This window comes from Anopheles coustani, chromosome X (assembly GCF_943734705.1).
Source record: "Anopheles coustani chromosome X, idAnoCousDA_361_x.2, whole genome shotgun sequence".
NCBI classification, from domain to species: domain Eukaryota; kingdom Metazoa; phylum Arthropoda; class Insecta; order Diptera; family Culicidae; genus Anopheles; species Anopheles coustani.
In genome coordinates this window covers 12,166,732-12,184,873 of record NC_071290.1, presented here as the reverse complement: position 1 = coordinate 12,184,873, position 18,142 = coordinate 12,166,732, and the positions used below count along the sequence as shown (strand labels likewise).

At 46.5% G+C, this 18,142-nt stretch overlaps 1 protein-coding gene across 1 annotated transcript; it reads right to left on the bottom strand.

Moving 5' to 3' along the window:
• Nucleotides 1-5,051: 5,051 nt before the first annotated feature.
• Nucleotides 5,052-16,966, bottom strand: LOC131269687 (putative uncharacterized protein DDB_G0271606). The gene is made up of 6 exons (XM_058272174.1): nt 16,915-16,966; nt 9,288-9,453; nt 9,013-9,210; nt 8,586-8,920; nt 6,622-6,662; nt 5,052-6,553 (listed from the first exon to the last, which is right to left on the bottom strand). The coding sequence occupies exons 1-6, from the start codon at nt 16,964-16,966 to the stop codon at nt 5,642-5,644; spliced, it is 1,704 nt and encodes a 567-aa protein (XP_058128157.1). The 3' UTR covers nt 5,052-5,641.
• Between the last annotated feature and the right edge of the window lie 1,176 nt (nt 16,967-18,142).

Below are 18,142 nucleotides of genomic sequence, written 5' to 3'. Positions count from 1 at the left end.
AGGCATGACCAAGTGGTCGTTACGCCAAGAAGAAGAATTATCAGATACAATTTACAATCTTTTAATTATCGCTTTTTTAATCGCTTCAATCTGTGGTACTTGATAAACAGTTGATATAGTGAGGGGATATAGGAGGATAATGAAACGACTTCCAGGGCGAACCGCTAGCGTAACTAGAGAAGATGCAACCGAATGCATTAAACACAGGGAACCGAGGGAGGGAAATGGGAGTGGGGGGGGATAGGTTTGTTTTTTTGAATTGGTTTTCTCCGGTTTTTCTTGCCACCAAAAACCACTGCGCTGCGAAGACGGAACGGAAGTAATGGGGGGAAAAGGGGGGGAGGACAGCAGCAGCAGCAGCAGCAGCATTATTAAAGAGATAAGGATATAAAAGAAAAAAAAAGGGCGGCCAGTTGTGGACGTGGACGTCTACCGCATAAATAGGCTGAGCTTTAAAGCGGCTTGCTGGCAGTGCAATATCGTGCAAAACAAAGACCCCGGGTGGGGGGGGGGGGGGGGAAACACCCCGTCACAGGAGAAGAATCTTACCGCATAAAAACAAAACTAACGTATACACGCACGACGTGTGTGTGTCGCAGACAGACATTTACCACATTTAAGGGCTTTAGAAGAGGAGGAAGAGGTGGGGTTGGAACCGAACCGGGTCGGAAGGAAGGGGTGCGGTGTGTGCATGTGAATGTGTGTGCCTGAGTAATGCAAACCGAGGGATGCGTTTCGGTTTGGCTGCTGGGAGGACACGAGCAGGCCCCAGTGTTGGAATCTAGTGATGGAAAACTGTAGAATCTCCAGTTTAGGTTATATAGTGAGCGCGAATCGGAAAACACATACACACACATACACACGGGCCTAGTGTGTTGCTAACTTATGTTTCGACTGTTCGACGAAACTACGGAGTAAAGAGGGGGGCTGCGTGGGGGAGAGCTTATGCGTTGCGATATTGATATTGAATGCATTTTGATTTTTAAGTTGTTCTGCAGCATCTCCAGTACCAGGGCAGGAGAGTAAGAAAACCGAAAGCGAGAACAAAAAAGAAAAAAAAAACAGCGAGCTGGCCTCCCACAACACCACCAACCACCCAGCCGGCGATCGATTTCTTGTTATTGTTATTTATTATTACCATTACTATTAATACCACTGTGAATTTCATTTTTAAGAATCCTACTGCTTATGTCTTACGTTTCCTTACGGCGAAAGGGATCGATCGAATCGAGACGAGGGAATGTGGGGCACGATGGTAAAACGGATAACCAAAATCACGGACCAATCGGAAACCCCCCACCGCGAAACCGGTGGCTGATCAGAGGCTTAGAACTCCGGGGAGTAGAGGCCCGCTTTCTTCCGTGTAAATGGATCTCGCAGAGTAGAGTGGTAGATAGAGAAGGGGAAGGGCGGGTGTTTTATGTTTTTTATCTTAGATTTGTTTGTGCTTGAAAGGGAGGGAACAATGGGGGGGGGGGGGGGGGGGGTGGAAACGCAGGCACAACACACGAACAGACCACACACACACACACACAAACATACACAGTTGAGGCGGCGGAAATGCAGTCGGATGCATTGCCGGTTTAGCGCTTTGTTGACAGTCAAAAAAAAAACCGTTAAGAAAAATTAAGAGAAGAAAGCGGGGAGAAGGGAAATGGAAACCAAATACCAAGCCATGACAAGGACGAAAACGAAAAAAGGGAATGGGAAAGGAAAGAAATACTATCAGATGAATAATAAAATAAAATAAAGACGAATTAAAAACAAACAAGAAAATTCTACACATGCAATACAACAAAAAAGAAACCAAATCGTAAACGTAAACAAACCAAACGTATGCAAGAAACGAAAAACAAAAACAAAATAAAAAAACACTCTCACGGCGAACTAAATTGCAGAGATGATAAGAAAAATAAATCAATGATAGAGAGTACGGCCGTTGTGCGCTAGTGTGACTTAACAAACAAACAAACGTGGAAAACACGAGGCTACGCTCGGAACACATTTTTTGGAAAGAAATACGAACGCAAGCACTATTAGCGAATGGTTTCAAACAGCTAAAACTACAGCAGTAACTGGATGAACTACAACGACGGGTTTGTATGATTTGGTTGCTTTGACCGCTTACCGTATGTTAAGAGTTTTATATTCCAACGCAATGGATTATCAAGTTTCGTGTTTTTTCGTGATGTGCTTACTTGCACATTGTGTCTATTTTTCAATACAAAATGTCACATTTCATATGATGTTCGGATAAGGTGTAAAACGATGGCAAGCAAAACGAGTGTCACATAATAGAAAAGAACTGAAGAATGGAAAATAATTCACATAATTTACGCAACTCTTATTGGCTCTTAGTGCTTATGCTCTTATTGTTTAGCTCTTTTTCGGCAGTCTTATGCTGCTTCCATTTATATTGAGACACAAATTGTACAAATGTCAACGATTTTTCTTGTTAAACCGGAAAATGCTGGTATTGTGCATTTGAAAGTTTAGTCAAGGGTAGTTTTTTTACTAAAACTCTGAACTAAATAGTTGACCAAGTTCGGCAGCGTGATTATTTAAATTCAATCCGCTGTGGCCAAAACAGTGAACCAACACTTTTGCTTATTTGTTCGCACTTCCACTTTTTCGAGGAGTGAAGATGATGTAATATACTTCGTGTCCACTAAACTCGCCTAATAGGGATTTCTTTTAGTATTCTATCACTTATGAAAAAGGGTTACAAATTCATTGGATGCCTCGTTTCGGCCACGGACCGTGCTGCGGTCCAAACGGCAATAGGAAAGGAAAAATAACTAACTAATTTCGTGTTGGGCAAATAGTTAAGAAACACTTAGGAAAGATTAACATTGTTATATAGAAGCGGTAATCGAGGGCAGGCAGTCAACGAAAGGCTGGAAACTTCGATGAAACATGTCCGTGGCCATCATGGAGATTGTCACTTATTTGAAGCTAAATGGTAACGACTGGCCAAAAACACTGGTCTCTTTACGTCTCGTTTGAAGCACGTTACAAACAGGAGAGAAGTGTATGCCAAAGCTTCTATTCTTTCATTCAAGACTTATGGAAAGGCGTATGGAGAGCTATATAACATGCGTTGCTTTCTAGAAGTGGCGAACTTTATCAGAAACCATCGTACGTTAGGATACACTGGGTTTTGTGACACACCTAGCCACAGACAAACCGGTTAAATATCACCAATATACCCAACACTGCCAACCCTTTCAATGGCCCTAATTTACTATCAATACATTTAAAAAAATGACAAACCTTCAATGCAGGATCTATTCCTACCATTTTAAAGCCCGAACGAAGCACGGTTACTTGTGAAAGCCACGAAAAGAATCGAAAGAAAAAAAACATGTCACCAGAAACCGTTTTGTCGGTCATGACCTCAGCCGAGCTGCTGTAAGAACACCTTATATTTCACAGGCCGTTGAACTAGTTGTGTAAGGTACTAAACTGATGTAACTTTACATAAAAATGCCACTTCATTGATAGTTGTTTTCGCCAATGAAAATGTGTCCATTTTTTTTTTAAACACAAGCAATAGATCCGAAGTATTGAAAATAAATTCACTCCGCACCGTGCAAAACCGTTCCGAAAACTGATATCGTTAGGAACAATACATTTCTAGTTATCCTAGTATCCTTTCATTTCCCCCATACCGAGCTGGTTGCTACGCGACGATGAAACGCAGTGAGATTAGCGGTTTGTGTGTATGTGTGTGATGCGTACAAAGTAGCAGTTTTACATTGATTTCGATGTGGTACAGATTTTATTATAATATGCATATTTTTGTACACGTTTGAAAGCGCATCAATTCTAGTGTTTTCTTACCGGCGTGATCTTTGGAATAAAAATTGAAATATGGAAGCCCTTAACAGCATCTCGCAGAAGCCCAACGGGAGTCAAGGAAAATTTGTTCAATCGCAGCAAGCGTTGCGGTTGACCCTAGAAACACACTTCTGGCCAGTTCTGTCATTAGTGCATTAGTTGAGCTGTTGACCTGGAAGGCTAAAGATGCCGGCAAGAAATATGGAGTTTTTTTTATATTACCTTTACCTATCACTGAAACATTTATTTAAAATGGTTGGCGATCCGGTAAGTTTGCAACATATTTGAAAAGTGAACAAATTCTAACGGATATTGTTTGGGATCGAACCGTTCCAACAGACGAAGCCACCGGAAAACCGACACTGCTCCGATGAACCGGCAACAGCTCAACCACGGGACGGGGCGACTCCAAGCACTTCTCGTGCTACGAGTCCATCGCCATCTGCCCAGTCCCGGCCGTGCTCCCCTGCACCATTTGATGAGCATGAACCGACCACGGCCACGCACGATCTGCACTGCTTCCCTGAACCAATGGATGTGGACCAATCTTCCGTTGCATCGAGCTCATCGTCATCCATTGACCAGCCTAGCCACTGGGAGGAAACACCAGTGGGCCAGGAAACCTACTCTGTGTTTTCCCAACCCTGCTGCCCTGAACCAATGGATGTGGACCAATCGATCTCGGACGCGTCCGTTGGGTCAAGCTCATCTACATCCCTGCCCTGCTGCCCTGAACCTGTGGATGTGGACGAACCCACACAGAGCACTTCCGTTGTGTCGAGCATATCTGCATCCCGTGTCCGACCGAGCATATCGAAGGAATCACTAGCGGATGAGAATGCCCGCTCTGTTCTGTTTCTGCGCCGCTCCCCTGAGCCATCGGATGAGGATTCACCAACGGTCAGGCCGAGTCAATTGGACCAGATGGTAGTACCACTCCGCCGGTCGGCGCGCCTGATGGAAAAGCGGAAACAGAACCACAGCGAGTCACGGGACAGACGTAAACCAACCAAGCGTCTAAGGAGAGAATAATTGATGGAATGTGTCCATCAACGTAACATAAAAACATTTCGACCTAACCAAAACATTTCGAACTAAACAAATCAAAATTGTAAGTGAATCAAAATTGCAAGTGCAAATAAACTCTCATATAACGCTGGTTGGGATAGAAATGTACGTGTGGTTGCACTTGTTTGTTTTGTAAAGTGTCTGCATTTATTTAATTTATTTGTTTCCATTTAAGTTTTAGATCCATTGCCACATTTGCGCAAATGTGGGTGTACAAAGTTCTTCTAAGTCGAGTCGGGGCCGAAAACAAAGAACCGCTGGGGAGGGCAAAGCACAAAACGGGAAAGTCCTAAGTAAAAAGTGAAAAGCCGTTCACACTGCGGCGCACTTTACTAAATGCAGTCGGTTTGGAATTAAATAGTCGCGTAAATTATTCCCTACCACTAGGTCCATTTCTGGGCAATCGAAAGAAACCCGTTTTGAGGAAAGAAACAGAGAGAGGGAGAGAGCAGATTGTTCCTCGGATCGGGGGGATCGGGAAGGACGGTGAACCCGGTTTGATCGGCGGCGATGGGAATGATAGGAGAAATGCAGTACAAACAAAATACGGTACAGAATCCGAAACCGGCTGTTGGCGAACTCTTCGAGGTTATGTTGTGGTGGGTTTCCGATTGGCGTGGTGTGGGGGTGCTTCCAAGGCTTGCCTTTGTCTGGCTGTGTCCTGGGCCACCAGCCAAGTCGGAAGAAATCATCATCTTGTGGTGTAGTCGTCTTCCGCCCGCTGCCGCTACTACTACTGCTCCTCGGGATAGTGAATCTGGCCGAGGTCCCGGCAGAGGCTGTTGTTGGCGAAGGACGAGTTGTAGTTGAACGAGCCGTAGCCGGGCGCGGCGTACTGCGTGTAGGCGGCGGTCGGGAAGATCAGCTCGGCCGGGTTGCCGGCCGCCGCGAACTGGTCGGTGGTGTTCTGCAGGAACGCGGAGTAGTTGGCGGACGAGCAGGCGGCCAGGTGCGGATTGAGCTGGACGGCCGCCTCGCCCGCGTCCGCCGCCCCGTACGCGCCCTCGTACGCGGAGGCGGCCGCCGTGAAGCTCTGGTGCTGGTTCTGCGCGATGTTGTTGTTCATGTCGCTCAGGAACTCGATCGATTGCGTCAGCGCGCTCGGTTCCGTCGCCGGGTTGCGCTTCACGCCACCCGCTTGCTGCTGCTGCTGCTGCTGCTGCTGTTGTACCAACTCCCCGGCGATGATCTTGTCGTAGGTTGCCTTCACGTCGCTAGGTTGATGCGCCTGCTGCTGTTGCTGCTGATGCTTCCGGGCACTGCTGTCGTCTTCGATGATCACGCCGGCCGGCATTGGGTCGTCCGTGCGGTGGTACTTGTGTGCCTTATCGCCGCCACTGCCCGCCAGCAGGAACAGGGCACTCTCTCGCGTCCGGATCGGGCTGGCCATCGAGGCTGTTCCTCGGGCGCTGCCACTTCCACTGCGCATACTTCCGAAGCCACCTTGCTGTTGCTGCTGCTCCGGACTCTCATCCTGTGCCATCGCCAGTGAGCTCACGAAATCAACACCGCCGACGAATAGATGCTCATGACCCTGCTGTTGCTGCTGCTGCTGCTGTTTGTCCTGCTGATCCGGCTGACCCGGACCACCCGAAACCTGCTTTATACTATCGTGCAGCATACTCTCCGACATCTCTATGGCATCCTGCAATGGAGTAATGGCGAGTATTAATACGAGACTGTTGCAAACTTTGCCCTTTCGAAGGACATTACCTTATCGCGCTTGATGCAGCTGAGCATGCTTCCTTTGAGGTCTGGAAGAAATAAGGGAAGCGAAGATAAATTATTAGCACAGTTTCATATAGACTAACCTAGAGCATTAGCCGGGCTTGATCTAAGTCAGTGAAGGCATTTGCCTCCGGAATGTTCGATACAATGAAAATATCGTTTCCAACTACTAGTAAAAGTATAATGTTGTTTTCAAATAACATACCGTATTTTATCGAGTATAGTGCGCATACGAGGATAGTGCCAACCTGAACCAAAACAAAAGTATTGAGGAGTTCATCTTGGTTACTTGCTGCTTGGGTAACTTCCGAATATAGTGCGCAGATAGTATTTCATCAACCTTTTATTTGAAAAAATGCGCACTATACTCGATAAAATACGGTAACCTTTTCCACCGTTTGTAAATGAATTGAAATTAAATAAAAGCGATGGAAAGAAAGAGTAACTGTTTAACTCTCTTTAACTGTTGACAATTTCCCACATTTGAAGTCAAGGCAATAAAGTAAAGGAATCACTCAGCTGTGTGATTATTTCTAAAAACAGATTATAACAACATAATTGATTGCTTTCACGTCTGTTCACTCTCACCGTGTTAAATGGATTAAAGTGCACACGTTTTATGCAAGAAAACCGATTTTAACTTGGCGTTAGCTATTATTACAAAATCCTCTTGTGTTAAAATTCGTGTAGCGGAAATCTGAAGAGTCAAAATTAAAAACTTAAACGCATAAACAAGTTAATGTTACTGTTTAAGGAAATTTTGATGCCATAAAGGTATCATTTGCAATAACAGGCAAAAGTATAAAATTGTTTTCATTTAACTAAGCCGTTCAACAGGTTTTAAAATTATCACCATCGAAAAGAAACCTGTGTGAAGAAAGAGTAACTAGTCGTATTAATGCTGTATTCCCTGATGCTGAGAACATCTTACATTTCAAGGCAAAGCAATAGAGTAAAAACATCAACCAATTGTGTTTGTAGTTATTTCTAACACAAGGATCATAACAACATAATCGATTACTTTCACATCTGTAAACCATTACCGTGTTTTATGAATTATAGTACACACGTTTTAAAGCAAGGAAGTCTATTAATTTTAAGCGTGGGTTATTGTTATAGAATCCTCTTCGTTAAATTCAACTAAAGAAGGGATTCCTTTAAATGCATAAACAACACACTGATCTGCATAATCATGTAAATTAATTGGTTCCAAAAGCTGGACAATTAACAATCAGAAGATCAGGGACGTTTAGTCTTTAAGTTATGTTTGTCGTAAAACTTTACCGTATACAATTCTATACAAGAAATGCAAATTAGTTGGAAATAATCAAACATGAAATTGACAATTAATGTGAAGTCAGAGAAATGCGGTACAATATTGATGTGGATGGGCATAATATTTTCATTAAATCTACGGGAATGAATTTTGAAAGACTAAAACAATCAAGGAAGGTAATGTTTAAATTAACCCCACAACATAAAAAAACCATTCTATTGAAGTTGTCAATGTAAACTGTATCTTTATAGTGCACAGCAATCCAATCTAAACTTGCAATTCTAACGCAGGATAGCAATGAACTCCTTTAGGACCACTTTCAATAAACGTACCAGAAACATTATAAGGTGAACAATGTTTCCAAAAACGTACATGCATTTTGAAAGACTGAAGAAACCAAGGGAATGTGGCTATTTAGGTTTAAAACAACCCAAAAAATCAACATAAAAACGATAGTGTTACAGAACCTGTTAATGTAAACTGTGTCTTAATAGTGCGCAACCCTGTTTTCTATGGAAAAAAGCTGTGTGCTAATATCCATTAAATACGGTAAACTTCCAAGAGTCCAGGACAATATTGAATTTGTTCTTCAAAGACTCATGATTAGATTTTTTTTCGTTGCAAACTATAGCACTACAATTGATCATTTCACTCCAGCGTGGCCAGTGCTTACCAGGATCGTCCTTAACGCGGCGCCGTTTCGAGCTCGTCCCGGACAGCGACTTTTGCGACAGTCCCAGCAACCCGTTGATGCTGTACGATTGAGAGGCGACGTTTTCGACCACCTGCTGCTGTTGTTGCTGTTGTGGAGACTTCATCGCTGCTTCCTGGTCGCCCTTCATCTGTTGATTGAGACACTCCTGCTGCTGTTGCTGACTCTGTTGCTGTTGTTGTTGCTGCTGCTGTTGTTGATTGTTGCGGGATAGGATGCGGGGACTGTCGAGGCCGCTGTTGTCCGATCGCTGCGAGCTGTACTTGGCCTTCTCGGCGGCCTTGTTGCGCACGATGCTAAAATATAGAGAAGAAAAACACGCACAAGTTGTGACATAGGTGCGATGGGGCGGGGGTCCGGAGGTCCCGAGGGAACTGAGTGAGTGTACCGGTTGATGGAGGATACGCTCGGCACGTTGTCGTGCACGCAGATGCCGTCGGCGAGCAGCTTGTCGCGGATCTCCCACGCGAACATGGTCGGATTCTGGAGCTTGTAGGCGGCGATCGCTTCCACCACCGGCGGCGTGGCCACCTTCGGCTTCGAGCCGCCGATCACGCCCGCCTTAAAGCTGCCCGTTTCGTAGTACCTGCAACGGGGAAAGGGGAGTGGTCGGTCAGTGTGTTGTGTTGCGTGTGTTATGGCAAACACCCTCCGGCCTCATACCTGGACAGGATCTTCGAGACGCAGCCGTGGCTGACGCGCAGCTGGCGCGAAATGTCGCACGGCCGGATGCCGTTGTGTGCCAGCTCGACGATCCGCTGCCGGACCAGATCGGGCAGCGGGCGCCCGTTCACGAACACCCCGCCGAGCTGATTGACCCCGCCATGGCCTGCACCGTGTCCCGCAAGCGCACATCCGGTGTTGGCGGTGAGAGACAAAAACGTACAGTAAAATGCCACCACAGGGTGAGCACCACGCAAGAGCAAAACAAAGAAATCGGACGAGGGAGGAATGTTCGGGTTACCCCAAAAACAACAAACAAAAAACAGGGTGGGAACATTACAAATCATAAAGTCAAAGTGGGGAAAGGGAAGTAGAAAGAACGAAAACGAAATAGAAAATAAAAGAAACATTGCGTTAAAAAATTGTTGGCGTACAGAGAGGGAACTTTTTCTCGCGCAATGGGAGATTTTTTAGGGGCTTCGGGGCTGGCTGGCTGGGGGAGGCTATGGAAAATGGTAGCTGTTGCGTTTATCTTGAACTTTCCCACTTGAACTCGGCACCCCCAAAAAGCCATCCCCGAACCACGCAACCCGAGCACCCCTTTAATAAAGCGCAAACTCGATATGCAAGCGAACGTATTTATGCTAAAGGGGTGGGGAGGGTAGGAAGGTGTTAGGTGAAGAAAGATTAGAAACATTTATGCTAGTGCATTTGATTAAACAAAAAAAAACATATATAAAGGTTAGGCTGAGGGAAGGCGACATGTCATAAATTATTTATAAAATATAAAAAACAAGATTACGAAACGAGGGAAGAAAAGAAAATGGCAAATGTTAAAACGTAAAACAAACGTGTGCCACACCAAAGCGCGCGGCACACGTTTCAAAATCGGGCAATAGACGGACAAATGTAAGATCTTCATTTCTCATGAAATTTCCACGCTGTAGTTTCATGCGCGTTACCATATTTGTTTTCTCCCGTTTCGCGCGAGGTTTGTTAAATGGTACTTTGTTAGCTTTTTCAACCCCACGTGTGTGTGTATGTCGCCTTTTTCCTTTTTTTTTTCGTTGGAAAAGAAAAAGAGCGCGCATCCCACGCGGGGGTCAGAGCAACGGACAAAATGTACAGTAGAATGCAATGCACTAGACGTAAATGTAAGATCAGTCGGTTGTAGGGACACATGTATGTAGCAGGTTAGCCTGTTTTTTTTTGCTGGACGAGGACTTAACGACCGTAAGGGATGGAATGTTAGCTGGCCCCCAGGCAGCAGGTGGGAAACGACGACGGCGACAACGGCGGCGACGACAGGCCGGAGGAGGGAATTTAAATGAACGTTGGCACGCAACGGAAGCGAAGGGAGCAAAAGGGCCCCGCAAAAGGCGTACGTGAGTGTGGGTTCGTGTTTAGCAGTTAAAAAGACACATTAAAAACGGAGAAGGAAGTGGATTGTGTATGTATATATGCACGTCGAAAAGGTTTCCCCCCACATCGGTGTACTGTTCTCCGTTGCTTTTCTGTTTTCTTCCTTTCTTTTGCCTTCTTTACTCTCCCGTTTTTCCAGCGGTTCTGTCCTCCCTTTTGGGTAGCTTTTCTTCCTCAGCAACGGCTGTTTTTCTTGTAGCTTCAACCCATCCCTCTTGTTGGCTATTTTCTTGTCTTTTAAGTTCGTCGGTCCTTTATGCTGCGCGCCCCGCGTCCGCTTGCTTCTCCTGCTTTACCACCCCCTTTTGCTGCCTCTTTTTTACCATCATTTTCTCCAATGTTTTTGTTCTTTTCTCGTGCTCTCTTGTGCCTGTTGTTTTCTTCTCGTTTCTTGTGTCTAAATGATGCCGTCAAACCGTTGTAACACCATTTTCGTCCTTTTCAACTCGCACAGAATGTCCCATCTGTCGTTTACATCAAGGAACGCATCTCCCGGACACTCAACTTTCCCGCCGAAAGCGCGTTTTTTTTTGTCGGATTAAAAGACCATCCCACAAGACGCGCTCGAGATCGGGCAGCAAAACAAAAACGACAAAATCACCTGCAACAAGCCCAAGCCCTATCGGCAAGGCGATGCCGGGTGGCTTTAAATTGTTGTACAGGTCAGTGAGTAGGCGCAAAAGGCCAACAGCACACAGTGTCGGAAAGGACGATCGTGCGCGTGTGTGTGTACCCTGGATGGGGTAGCTGAAGGGAAATTTATTTATGTTTTATCTTCTTATTCGGGCATTGTTCCGGTGACTAGTTTTACCCCCGGTCGGAGCCACGGGAAAGAAGAGAAAATTGCTGGAAAAATACCTCACACACACACAAACACATAAAGCATACACAACGGTGGCGATCTGTCGGCGCACCGACATGGGAGTGGTAAGGCCCATCAAACAGGCGAGAGTGGGTGAGGAGCAACATGACTCGAATATGGGGGAAATGTGAATAAACTTTTGCTTCTACCAAACCCTGACTGGGGGTATTTTTTTCTCTTCTTGCAAACGGATGACTACAACCTGAGGTAAACGAGGAACGCAGAGCCCTACGAACAAAAAAAAATCCATCTTGATTAAACCTGAACGTTAAGCGATGGAGGATCATCTACGAATGATATAAAATACTCGTTTTTGTTTATTTGTCAAACCAGAATGGAAATTGTCGTCGGAAGGTGCTTTGGAGCGAAATGAGCCAGCATGAAATACTTGCGTGGCTCCAAACAAAGCATGGAAAATGCCAGAACATCTTTACGATATTATTGCATGACGATCATCTCACTTTTACATCAAACCACGAAAAGTAATTATGAGTGTAACATGTGCCTTCACATTTGGTATCATTGTGGTGCTTTCTTTCCTGTCTAAACCTGCCTGAGGAAGCATTTGATATCACAAAGACCTTTGAAACCGGTGAAATCCTAGCTTAGTTCCTCGGCATCGTAAGACAGTTCCGAATAGAACGATGCTGGAACAAGCATCAAAGAGAGCTGACAAACTGCTCCAAAAATAAAATTAAACATTTGATAATTTTTCCATCCTTAAGAGAGGTCAACTCCCCAAGGAAATCGGTTTGTGGTACCACATACAGGATGCAATAGAGGAGGTCTAATCAACATTTGATGACCACGAGACGAAACCAGAAGCGTAAGAGACAAAAGTCCATTAGCGATTTCAAAAAAAAAAAACAAACCACCATAGAGAAAAATGTTTATGAGGTACTTTAAAAACTTGGAGTATTAGAGACAACACCACCTGCTTTCGGGATGGAGTTTGGTGGCAACGATTGTAAGTAAATAGTTCCAAAATGTCCATGCGTTTTGCTAGGTTTCCTTGTAGGTAATCCGGGAATAGGTCAAACCGGACGTCCTTCGCTCGCCTGCATCATGGCTTTCCTTTAAGAAAATGCCTCTCTGTCTCGATTTGTTTTACAAACTCGCTGACCGCTTTGTCAAACGTTGTCACCGAAGACCACCGGTATCTGTGTGTCGGCCCACAATGTCCCTTTCGAGAGCTTCATAAAGGTTTCATGCAGGATTGGATCTGTTTTCTTGCAAAATGTCACAATCCTCTTCCGTGGGGCATTTTCTTTGGTACTGGTGGTTGGTACATCGCACACCATGTGGTAGCTGCGTACATTACTTATCCGGCACTGGCATTATCTGCTGAGGAGGGTTTTCCTCGCCCTAAAAAAAGAAGACAGTACGAACTTACGCACCATAGTAGTTTGGCGGGTGCGTCATGCGATCGTGGTAGTCACCGTCAGCGTCGCAACAGCTACCCCCTTATGGCATCCCCCTTCCCCGGCATCCGGCAGCTAAAAAACCACGGCGGTTGATGGACCTTGAACTTGTTTGATGACCTGCGTCGTGTGAGTTGATCGTTGCCCGTTGAGAACGATGAGAGATTCCCCAGCGTACCGGGGCAATATAAGTGCATGTTGGTGTGTGTGTGTGTGCCGCTCGGATTTACGCACTCTGAGGGGGGGAAGGTGGAGGCAGGGCGGTGGTGCACACCTAAAGCCGCGCGTGCCCCTGAAAAACTCACGCCTTCCATCGATCGCGCCCGCGCACACACATTAACAGCACCGGATGTTGAGCGGGCACGGAAAGTGGCGGGGACACGGAGGGTAGGCAGCTGCACGTCCCCACGCCCCTGTTCCCATCCGCGCGCCTTTCCAGCACACCACAAGAACAAAGCGCGCTTCGAAAGTGCTTCCAAGATGCCACCGCGAAACCAAGTGGCGCCCCGCGGATCCAAGTTGATGGGTGAGGCGGGAGAAGGAAGGGGCCACGGCGAACGAGGGCGAACAAGAAGGGTAAGAGAAGCTGCTCAGACGCACACACACACACATATAGTAACACACCCGCGCGCCGTTCGGTTCATCGTTTCCTTTTACTTCCTCCTAGACCCGCCGCGCCATCGTCATCTCCAGGCCTACGCACCTCACCTGCCCCTCACCTGTCGCACCGCCGCCTTTTGCCGGGAGCCCCTGCCTCGCGCGTCGCAGTGAGTTAGCTTAGGTTGTTACTTGTTGTTGTTTTATGGGTTTCTTGTTCTCTTTTCCGATGGAGAAGATGCGCTTGTGTCAGTGGTAAGAGAATCTGGTAAGCCACCACCACGGGCGGACGGTGTGGCGCGGCTTGAAGCGGGAAAAAGGGAATGGACGGAGGGTGGGGGGAAATGTTAATGCATGCGCGGTTTGGGAAAACTGGAAGGGAATGGAAACAAAAAAAAGTCAAGCAAACGGCCACCTCTCGCTTGCTCTTTCACTCGCCGCGGCCAAACGGTAGAAACCTGAGACGGGCTGTTACGGGCAGGGTAGTGCAGAGTGGCGGGTTTGGGGGGGATGCGGCAGGATGGCGATCGGGAGCCATATTGCACCTATGGGCTGCTGCCCCGCCGGTCCCCCGTTGTGCAATGAGACAAAATGTAAGAGATCATTTGCAAGAACCGACGAGCTTTCCGAAGAGGGGCGAGCTCCTCCACCACCATCTCCGGGACGCGGCGGCGCCCTCCTCCACGGGGCTCAGCACCAGAAGGGAACGTATGATGAAGATCACCGCTGTGATGTTTGAGAACGCTGCGCTATTCCTTCTTCTTCTTCTTCGCGTTCCACAAGTGCTTCCGAGCACTCCGGGCGCCATCTTAGATTCGTTTCGTCCCGTGGGGCCATTCCTACGATCAGCCAGGTCGGCGATCCGCACTGGAGCAGAGGATCGAGCACATCCGAACTTTTTTTTACTACCGAACGATTGTCCTTACGCCGCGACACATAACCTTTCACTGCTTGCGCTGCACCTGAACTAGTGTGAGGTAGTTCGCACTGACAAAGATCGGGCGGCCCAGACTCCAAAGTGTGTCCGCCGGGGAACTAAACCGAGGCGATCGCGCACTTGTGCTGCTTCTTTCTGCGCCGAAACCGACCGACTACGGAATATCGCATCCGCCCAGTCAAACTGTCTCACTATCCTCTGAGCGAACGTACACCGAAACACCGATCACGCCAAACCCGTCCGTGCGTGCGCCCTCGGCAAGAGGCTTAGGCAAACAAGCTGAACGTAAACGAAGCGCCAAGCGAACTACCCTCGACGAACACTGCCGTGGACTGCCGCTGCGGGCTTGCCAATCATCATGGCGGCCATTCTGTAGAACGCGCACGCACACACCCATGCCTAGGCGCCACCGCGCAGTTCGTTGGAAACGCGAAGAACGCGAGAGCGAGGACGCACACACGCTTTTCGAAACGGAGGCATTCAGACGGTTGATGTGCCTGGAGTACAGTGTGCGGCGCAGCTATGACACTGGTGCATTACTGTGCATCGACTTTTCGTGCCGATCATTAGATCGCTGGATAGGATGTCTTCATCGAACGACTTCATCGAGTGATTTACGACACAAAAGGCGCCGTAAAAAACACTCGCTTTCTAAGCTATAAACAAAGGACATCTAAATAGAAGTGTTGCTAATTTTTTCATTAATTTTCATTCCAATCTTTCCAGGTCTGGTCTAGCGTGTCTTCATCGAAGGATTTGCGAACATAGTTATGTTATGCTTTCACGTACCTTGAAAGTGTATGGTTCAACATCTGAAAATTATCCCCAGCCGTTTTCCCAGCTAGAAAAGAAACGACATTGCTCAATGGCGGTTTGATGCACCATTTTATCTGCCAAATAGCATTCAAAAGACATATTTGCCCTCTATATAGGAACGAAATTCATTCCTAAGACCAGACAAAATGGAGTTGTTGCACATTTGGTCATAAACTTTCTTTTCCAATCATAGTATCTTTGTCAAGGATCCCTTCATCGAGAGATTTTGGAAGTGGTGACACGGTTGTACCTCTACCCGCACAAATATTGGTTATAAAATAGGAGGTTTTGTACCCCGATGGAGCCAGTGGCGGCATAAGGCTTTCGATCATTTAACGTTTATTGGTGGCCATCTGAAAATTACTCTATGAAAATTCACTATGCGAGTCGGGGTATATCCTCCTACGCTAAGTCGAACTCTTTGTTCCCTTACTCGTAATCAGAGGCATACTGACTCTGTCCGAACTCCTATCGTCCTTTAGGACCGACTATGATGGCCATATGTCCATGAAAATTATCCATAAAACCTTCCCTTATGTTGTTTTTCTGGACGAAATTCATTCCTTAGATCACACAAAATGGTACAAGTATGTGCATAACGTCTACTGACGAATTAAATTAGTGATCCTATATCCAATCAATTGGGAGCTTTCACAAATTTAATAGAAACTGCAACAATAAAGAACATCGTCGATAGTAACTCATTTTTAACATTTTTTAACAATTCCATCCGATATGAAAAGCTTGTTAAAATTAATAGCAAATAGCGAATATTTAGAAAAGTTTGCTCATGCGAGCAGGTTCATAATCGGGTTCGAAAAAATAAAAAGAATAAATATAAAGTATGAGATGAAAAACTTTTCATGATAAAATATTTAGTTTTTCCCTCGCAATTTCAATACGGGTTTTCTAAAACAGGTTCGTTATGATCATAAAATAAAAGCAACGGTGTTATGCTTAAGGTGCACACTGTAGATCATTTAAACGGCATCGCGATCGTCCATCCTGCGGCGGCGTTGCTATGGCAGACAACGTTTTTCTGTTGTTCGCCGCCATGACACCGCGCCATCGGCGCACTGCGTGTGTGTGTTCGTAAGTCTGCGCGCTTTCCCGGAGGGGTCCATACGGTGGTGTAGCTAATTACGCACCTGTGTGGACCTGTGTCCCCCGGCAGCGGCTACGAGGGTAAAAGTGGCAAGCCCAACAAGTCGGTCCGCCAACCGACACAGAGGGCAATAGTCCCAGCGACAACCGGACGTGCAACAAAAGAACAGGAAGCTGCGTTCCCCCACGCTACCGACGTGAAGTTCCCGCACAAAGTCATTGCACGTCATTTACGGAGGGAAACAGAGCTGACAGGAAGGATTTCCCACCAACACACATAAAACACCTCTCGGTGGGGAGAGGAAAACATAAAAGAAGGAAAAACTGAAGACGACGCCTAGGAAACGGAGGATAAACGGACAAAAAGATGCAGGACGGAGCACTGAAAACTGAAAAAGGGGGAATCTACAAAACAAGGGGACACGACATATGAAATAGCAACGGCAATCAATGACAATCTCCCCGTACAGGTGTAATACTCCAGTATATTCTGCTTGCAGTTAAACGAATTGTAGTGCATCGTGTGCAGCTGGATCGTCGGAGGGGAAAGAAGAAAACATTTGTAGCAAAAGCAAATCGTTCGATCGATCCCTTTTCCGGCAGGATTAGGGTTTTCAGGCCACCCTTAGAAACCGTTTGTTGTTAGTTAGTTAGCCGCACACCCGAACAATTGGATGTCACACCGCCATTCGGTTGTTGTTGGAAAACGGGAAAACACACACGATCGCTTCGCAAACAATGTGTTGGGAGTTTGTTTTATATAGTTATCATACACCGGAAAAGTTCAAGCAAGGTTGACACACATAGATTAGGGCTAAAGGTATTCCATTGTAACAAATACTTACCAAACATTTGCGTCCATACGTTTCCAAGGCGTCATAGTTACTTTATCGGAGCCGGGTTGGCTTGCACGCGCTAAAGGTTCCTTCAATTTGCCGATCGAAGCCATACAATGTACGGCCACTGCTAGATGATGTGAGTAGGAAATCAGGGCCTAAAATATCTTCGGAAAAGGGATTATTACCGTCGAAAGATAGGTTTCTTTCCGATCGATTGTGAACGTAAATATTGACATGACAAAAACCCCGGTCTTGGTTTATCTCTTCCCGAACTGCGGGTTGAGGCAAACTGAAGCAAACATTTAGTTGGCGTTTCGGGATGAGGGTAGCTAGTTTCGCGTGGAAAAGAATCCTTCGTCGAAAGCATCCTTTTCTTTGGCCGCGAGATGGGCGAGCATCATTCGCACCGAAGCAGTTCCTTCAGTTGACAGGCGCGTGCGGTCGTCACTCAACCGTAACACGTGCTCCTTTTGCTGTTGGGGTGGCGATTGAAGGTTGAATTTTTGTCACCGTGCGCCCTGCTGGGAAAAATGCTAAATCTTTTGGCTTTTCGTAGGATGCTGGAGCAAAACGGAAATGGAAAAAAACAATCCGCCAGCAATCAGTCGCCCCCGCCGGTGGCCCGCTTTCCGGCGATCGCAGGAAAAACGGCTCGCGATGGTCGGTTTTCAAATTTAGCGATTGCGATGCGGGAAAACCCTTGGACGCGCAAACATTTTGAACGCAGCTTTGCAGGCCTTTGGCCGCTCGAAACGATAACGAAAACGGGTTTCTCCGGTGCACCAACACTCCAGCCCGAGGTGGCCGCGTTACCTTGGCGCAAAGATTTTCCAGTGTCACTACGGATGTTGCAGCCG